Below are 7984 nucleotides of genomic sequence, written 5' to 3'. Positions count from 1 at the left end.
CAATCCTTCGACTGGATTGAACCATGCCAACTAGCCTTCAACACCATCAAGCAAGCTGTGGGGTCCGCCACGAACCTGGCGTACTTTGACACCAAGAAAAAGACAGAGATCACAGTCGACGCCAGCCCAGTGGGCCTGGGCGCCATCTTGGCCCAATACCGGGATGATTCAGACCAAAGCCACATCATCGCGTATGCAAGCCGCAGCCTCACGGACACTGAAAAAGCCTACTCTCAACCGGAGAAAGAAAGCCTCGCTGTAGTGTGGGCCTGTGAACATTTCCACTTGTTCGTGTATGGCAAGCACTTCACAATCATCACAGACCACCAAGCTCTCATCACCATCTTCGGCAATCCCAACGCCAAGATGCCACCTCGTATCGAACGGTGGGGCCTACGCTTGCAAGACTACATATTCACGATCATACACAAACCCGGCAAAGCTGAAAACCCGGCTGATTTCATGTCGCGTCACCCCGTGGCCGGAGCCCGGAACGCCCTGTCTGTAGCTGATGAATATCTCCATTTCGTCATTGACGCGGCCTGTCCACCCACAGTCCCCATCGCCGCAATTCAAGAAGCATCCACGTCTGACCCGCTCATTCAAGCCGTCATGGCTCGCATCCGCACGAACTCCTGGAGGGACGTGAAACACTCGCCACAGGACTCCGACTCCATGCGGCAGGATTTGGCCGCATTTCAACGAGTGCGTGACGAACTTTCCATCAGTGACAACGGCCTTCTTCTGAGGGGGGGAAGGATTGTGATTCCCCTCAACCTGCGCCAAGGAGTCGTCAATCTGGCACACGAGGGACACCGAGGCATCAACGCAACCAAGAAAGCCTTAAGAGAACGCGTGTGGTTCCCCACACTTGACCACATGGTAGAAACAACCCTGAAAGACTGTATGACTTTCGGTGTGTTCCTTTTATCGAAGGGTGAGCTTGACACAATGGGTCTAGGGTTGTCTCTCTTGTGCTTGTTTTCCTTTTTGGTTCCGCAATGTGCTTTTTGTGTATTCTCTGTATCCTGTTCTGAGGCACTCCTGCAGCGCCTGGGGGGGTGGGAAGGGTGGGGGGTGGTAAATGTAAATGTAAATGTACAGGAATTTATATAGCGCAAATCACCAACCGGTTTCTAAGCGCTTGCTTAGGGAACCCGTCCTGGTATTCCCCTGTGAGATAACCCTGGCAGGGTATCCGCAAGGTGAAAGCCAGGCATCCCACCGCGAGGGGCCATTGTGGAGATTAAGCAAGCTATTGCCCAGAGTCGCAGAGTGTGAACCCGTGAATCGAGTAGGCACCGGAGCGAGAATTGTCGAGTCCATGGACATTTTAGGACTCAAGACCCCGCCGAGCCGGGAATTGAACCCTGGTCCCGGGCTGACCTCTGCTTCCAGGTCTGCCTCCTCTAACCAGTGAGCCACACTTCTCCAGTGGTGGTGGAGAAAATATGTGAAAAATGTGGGGAATGACAAAGATTTAATGTATGTCGGTATTCTTTTGTTTTTCTCCTCTGAATATGCTCTTTTGTCATTCTTCCAATAAAAATTTTAAATAAAAATAAAAAAATAATGTGTGTAGAGCTCTTTCTGCAACTGTCTGTGGTTGGGAAAAGAATACTGGCAACTCAATAGATTGGCTGAGGTGGAATGGTGAAATGATTTTTGGCAGGAATTTTAGGTTTGTCTTAAGAACCACTTTGTTGTGATGGAGTTGTATAAATGGTTCTTGAATTGTTAATGCCTGAATCTCACTTACTCTTCTGAGTAAGGTAATAGCAACTAAAAATGCAACTTTCCATGTAAGGAACTGTAACTCACACTTATGTAATGGTTCAAATGAAGGACCCATAAGTTCAGTGAGAACAATATTTAAATTCCATGGTGGGTGGTATTCTGGGAGGAATTATTCTTTTTAATCCTTCCATAAACGCCTTGATGGCTGGTACTCTAAACAATGACAAATGTTGTCTGTTTTGAAGATAAGCTGCCAAAGCAGCAAGATGTAACCTGATTGAGGAGTACGCTCAATTACATCTTTGTAGATGAAGTAGGTAGCATATGATGTTTTGTATGGAAACATCTAATGGGTTAATGTTGTTATTTGTGGAATACACAACAAACCTTTTCCACTTGGCTGCGTAGCATGCTCTAGTAGTGGGACTTCTCGCTTCTTTCATAACATTCATGTAATCAGGCGGAAGATTGAGGTATCCAAATTTTAAGACCTCAGGAGCCAACTCGCTAGATTGAGCTGCATTGGGTCTGAATGCATGATCTCTCCATGGTTCTGTGTCAGTAGATGTGGAGAGAGTTGTAATTTTTGATGTGGTACTACTGATAGCTCTAGTAGTGTGGTGTACCGCGGTTGTCTTGCCCAAGTTGGTGCTATGAGAGCTATTGTGAGGGAATGTTGCTGTAGCTTGCGTACCACTAACTGAATTAGTGGGAGAGGTGGAAAAGCGTACGCAAATTTGTTTGACCAACTTATCCATACCGCAATGCCTTTGGACATTGGGTGTGGGTATCTGGCAGCGAAGCTTGGGCATTTGGAGTTGCGGTGTGTGGCGAACACATCTATCTCTGGCTGTCCCCACTTGTGAAAGAATGGTTGAAGAACTTGTGGATGAAGTTCCCACTCATGTATCTGTTGTCTTTAACGACTTAACAGATCTGCAACTTGATTGTGAACTCCTGGTAGATGTTCTGCTAACAGAAAGATGTTTTGAGGAATGGCCCACCTCCATTTGCTCTGCACCAGCCGAGAGAGCTGTACGGAGTGTGTTCTTCCTTGTTTTTGGATGTAATACGTGGCCGTCATATTGTCTGTATGGACCAGTACAGCCTTTCTTGAGAGGTAATGCTGAAACGATTTTAGAGCTAGGAAAATCGCTAACAACTCCAAATGTTTTATGTGGAGTAACTTTTGTTGCAGTGTCCATGTACCTTATACTGTGTGTTTCTCTAAATGCGCTCCCCATCCTATGAGTGATGCGTCTATGGTTAGCACCACTTGTGGAACAGGCTCTATGAATGGTCGGCCCTTGGAAATGTTTTTGGTGTTCCACTACTGCAGAAAGCGATATGTCCGGTCCTCTACCACAACCAGATTTATTATTTGTTGTTGAGCTTGATTCCACTGACTTGCCAAACACTTGTATGGAGCGCATTTGTAGTCTTGAGTATGGTACTATGAAAATGCAAGATGCCATCATCCTATCAATTGCATGAACACTCGAGCTGATAGTGAGTGCTGCGGCTGGAATTTTTGTATCAGAATTTGCATACTTTGTATCCTTGAAAGGTTTGGGTATGCACATGCTTTTGAAGTATCTATTGTGGCAACTAGATACTGTTGAGATCGGAATGGTGGGAGGTGTGACTTATTTTGATTTACTGTGAATCCCAGCTTGTGCAACAGACAGATGGTCTGATGCGTGTGCTGTACACATTGGTGGTATGACTTAGATTTTATTAACCAGTCATCTAGGTATGGAAAGACATGAATGTTGTCCCTTCTCAAGTGTGTTGCTACTTCTGCTAGACACTTTGTAAACACTCGAGGTGCTGTAGTTACTCCGAAAGGGAGTACTTTGAATTGGTAGTGTTGACCTTCTAGTACAAATCGAAGCTACTTTCTGTGAGATTGATGAATAGGAATGTGAAAGTAAGCGTTCTTGAGATCTAATGTGGCAAGGAAGTCACCTTGTTTTAACAACGGCAGCACTTGTTGTAGTGTGACCATATGGAAATGGTCAGATTGTATGTACAGGTTTAGGGGTCTTAGATCCATTATAGGTCTGAGGGACCTGTCCTTTTTGGGTATGAGAAAGTATAGGGAGTAAACTCTGTGTTTTGATGGGGTTTTAGGGCTGGTTCTATTGCATTTTTTAGTAATAGAGATGCAACCTCTTGTCTTAGAAGTATGAGATGTTCCTGTGACATGGGACGTTGTCTGGTGGTATTGTTGGAGGAGTGAAAGTGAGCTCCAGGCAATAACCTGACTGAATTATTTGTCTTACCCACCTGTCTGTGGTGATGGAGTTGCAGACAGGTAGGAACTGTTGTAATCTCCCCCCGACATGAGTGGAATGGTCTGGGGGGATGGAAGGGAAGCCACTGTTTGGGAGTAGAGGCATTGCGGTTGTTGTTGCCTCTGCCTCTGCCCTTATTGTTGTTACCTCTATATCCTCCTCTAATACCCCCTGCTGGGTGAGGTTTGGGTGGGCGCTTTATAAGAAGAGGAGGTGTTGTCAGTTTGAAACCCTTTGGAGGCGCCTCTATATGAGGAGTGACGAAAGGACGCGCCATGGGTTTGAGTTTATAAAGCTCCCATAGATTTTGCTGCATCTGTATCTTTTTTTCATCTTTTCTAGTGCACTATCAACTGTTGGACCAAAGAGATGTTGCTGGTCAAAGGGTTGATTTAAAATACTGGCCTGTACGTCTGGTTTAAACCCAGAGATGCGTAGCCATGCATGTCTACGTAACAGTACTCCTGTATTTATCTCTCTAGATGCTGTCTCTGCAGTCTTTAATGCACAAGGGATTGAGGTATTTGTAATAACCTTGCCTTCTTGTATTAGATCAGAGGCTCTGGTTTTATTTTGCTCTGGTAAATGTTGCATGAGTGATTCTAACTCATCATAATGAACTCGATCATATCTTGCTAACAAAGGCTGAGTGGTAGCAATTCTCCAGACATTGGCTGCTTGTGAGACGGTGCGTTTCCCTGAAGCATCTAAAAGCTTAGACTCTTTATCAGGGGTGGAGCATCCCCCGCTGTCTGTGAGTTAGCTCTTTTTCTCGCATTTAATACCACCAACGAGTCTGATGGCAGCTGACCTTTGATGTATGCTGGGTCAGATGGAGCTGCTTTGTACTTCTTTTCTAGTCTGGGATTAATTACCCTGGCTCTGACTGGGTCTTTGAATACCTCTGGTGTATGTCTCACCATTCCACTAAGTATTGGTAATGTAGTTGTGGTTTTATGTGACGACAGTAGTATATCCATGAGGAAATCCTCTTCCACTGGATCTGTGTGTAAGTCTACTCCATGAACTGTGGCTGCTCTATGAATGAGCTGTGTAAACCCAATAGTGTCATCTGGTGGTGATGGTCTAGAAGGGTATGCGTCATCTTGTGGCAGATCTGGTGCTTCTGGTGCATTATAATCCTCCCAGGGATCATCTGATGGCCCAGGAATATTGTCTGGGTCATCTGTGTCATCTATATGATGTTCACTTTCGACCCCATGTAAATATTTGTCTTCATCATCATCATCCTGTGGTATAATGCTATGTGTGCTGGATGGTGAGTGTACTGGAGAAATATCCGTTGGTATCTCTGGTAATGGTGAAGGAATTCTTATGGGGAAGTTTGAGCATGCTTTTTGAGAGGAACTGGAGGTGGTTTAGGATAGTTCATTTTCCTCTTTGCAGGCACTGTTATAACATGTACAGTCTTTGGATTAATATGAAGAGTCTTTTGCTTTGGGTCTGGTCTGAAAAGCTCTTCTGCCGATAAATCCTTATTTGGTGCCAATTTATCTTGTTTGGGACCAAGCTGCTTAGGTTTTACAGTGTCTATGGTCTTTGGAACGGATTTTGGTTTCGGTTCCGAAGCCAAGGTCTTTCTTGGATCTGCCAATTTTGGATCTGGAATCTTTGCTCCTGAAGATCGTTTGGGATCATCGACCTTCGGAGCCGAAGTGTGTTTCAATGACGAAGCAGGTTTCGAGTCTACTTTCTTCGGGACCGGAGTCTTCTGTTCGGTAGACTTGGAAACGTCTTTCCGTACTGAGCTAGATTTCACCTCGACCGGTTTCGGTACCAATGGCTGCTTCGGTGCCGGGGTTAATTTTGGTTTGAGGACCTTTTGCTTGTTGGGTCAGACAGACTGACTCGAGCCCGAGTCGACTGGAGTCCTTTTTGTATTCTTCGTTGCCGAGTCGGAAGGCGGGGCATCAGAAGGTTTTGGTCAGTGTGCACCCGGACCCGGAGGTGGAACCGTAGCCTGTCCCGGTATGGGGAGGTGAACAGGGTCGACGCTTGTACTCACGACCTGTTGACCAGCTGTAAGAATATTGTTGTCTTCCGATTGGTCATTGGCTCCAGAAGCTGACTCCTCTGCTTCGGAAACGATGTCGTCCTGCTGCTGTTCTTCTGACTCTACTTCGATTGGAGCCTCGTCTATGATGAGGTCTGTTGTCGATGAAGATGACTGCGCCATGACTCTTCGAGCTCGACGGTCCCTGATAGTCTTCTTGGACCGAAACGAAGCGCAGGCATCACAGTCTCGCCTCTCATGCTCTGGAGACAAACACAGGTTGGAAACCTCATGAAGATCAGTGTGAGGGAATTTGTGGCCACACTGAGGTCACTTCTTGAAAGGTGTTCTTTCCATGAGCCAAAGGCCCAATGGTGCAGTTGGGCCCGACAACCCCGACGAACGCTGGAATCGAGAAGCGCACGCCTTTCCTCTACACGGTTAACTTGGAATTACTGTCGAAGACGATACCGATGGTATGATGAAGTTCTGGAATTTGAAAAGAGATCGGTAACGGGACCGAACGATGAACACATCCGAGCCCAATGGCGCAAAAAAATAATCTGAAGATGGAGTTGAAACCCATGCGCACCACGATCTACAGGAGGAGTCATCCAACAGACAAAGACTCTTCCAAGAAAAACAGAGTGCGATCATCCAGGCTCACCACCAGATGGTGATCTATGCAATAGTGTGTGGTTCTGCAGCCCATATGCTTCAAATATATCTTTATTTCTCCTCGTTACTTTCTTCTTTGCCTCAGGGGATTTCTTTTGTGCAGGAAGGTGGCCCTTACTGCACATCAACAATTCTGCATGCAACGCAGGCACCCTTGTACCATGGTGCAATGGTGCCTGCGTTGGTGCTAGGCAGCCCATTGTGCGCCAGCGCTGGCAAAAGGCTGGAATTGTGATAAATATGGCGCATTCTTGCCCCTTGCCTGTAAAGCAGTGTAGCAAGGTGACTAGCTACACTGTGTTACTTTTAAGCAAATCAGCCCCTCATTTTTTAATTATTCACATTTTCCCTTTTCCAATAGCTGTAGGTGGAAAACCTATTGTAACCTACATCCATCCTTGTGAATTTACATTCAGCAAAAGACACCAATATTCAAAACACAATATTGCTTTTAGTTTTTTAATTACAAGCATATTTGGTAAAAAGAAGTAAGCAAAACATCAAGATTACAAAACAGGAGCATAGCACTATCGACATATGTAAGTGGTCGGCTCCAGGTTACCTATGATACATGGGTAAACATACATAAAGTAACGATAAATGCAATTTTTTGTGGGAAGTCTGAAGGGAGGACCAGGACCTCTGTATAATGCCTGATCATCTATGCTGATGGTGCAACAGGGGTGGGGTATAAGATGGGTTCTTCAGGCCCATTGCGCTCAGTTATGCACCATGTTTTTTCCAACAATTACGACGACGATGATTATGATGAGTAAGATGACTCCTACGACGATGCCCACAATGTTGAGAATCTTGGAAGTGCGTGACGCCTTGGAAGCACGCTCTGTGTCACCGATGCCTGCAGCATTCTCCACCTGCAAGGAACATGGAGAGACTAATTACTAAGAGTATCAAACATAGCAACCATACATTAGGAACATCAATCACTCAATGAGTTCTCCCTTCAAGGAGGAGCTTGAATATTGTTTCAACGATTCTAATCATTTCAAGAGGAGACCATGCCGGAGGAGGAGCACAAGGTTTGTTCAAGTGATACCTATTAACCTCTTCATAAGGGTTCCGTCTCTTGGGAGGAAACAGGGGCTTATTCCAGTGACATTGACTAACTGCTTTAGAAGGAGCCTATGTGAGAGTGCGGCTTGTTCAAATTATACAACTAACAGCTGTATAAGGATGCCTCCGTGGCAAGGAGACCAAGGCTTTTTTAAGTGAAACATACTATTCTCTTTATGAAGAG

At 45.6% G+C, this 7984-nt stretch overlaps 1 protein-coding gene across 1 annotated transcript in view; it reads right to left on the bottom strand.

Annotated features, from left to right (window-relative positions):
- Window positions 1-7171: 7171 nt before the first annotated feature.
- Window positions 7172-7984, bottom strand: part of LOC147731711 (synapse differentiation-inducing gene protein 1-like) — a 233393-nt gene continuing 232580 nt past the window's right edge. The window contains exon 2 of the mRNA XM_086956819.1: window positions 7172-7601. Coding sequence (XP_086812945.1) covers window positions 7446-7601 — 156 coding nt within the window. The 3' untranslated portion in view covers window positions 7172-7445. The remainder of the gene's footprint in view (window positions 7602-7984) is intronic.

The sequence above is a fragment of the Lissotriton vulgaris genome, chromosome 2_1 (genome assembly GCF_964263255.1).
Source record: "Lissotriton vulgaris chromosome 2_1, aLisVul1.2, whole genome shotgun sequence".
NCBI classification, from domain to species: Eukaryota; Metazoa; Chordata; class Amphibia; order Caudata; family Salamandridae; genus Lissotriton; species Lissotriton vulgaris.
The sequence above is the reverse complement of the archived record's forward strand: the minus strand, read 5'-3'. Positions and strand labels throughout refer to the sequence as shown.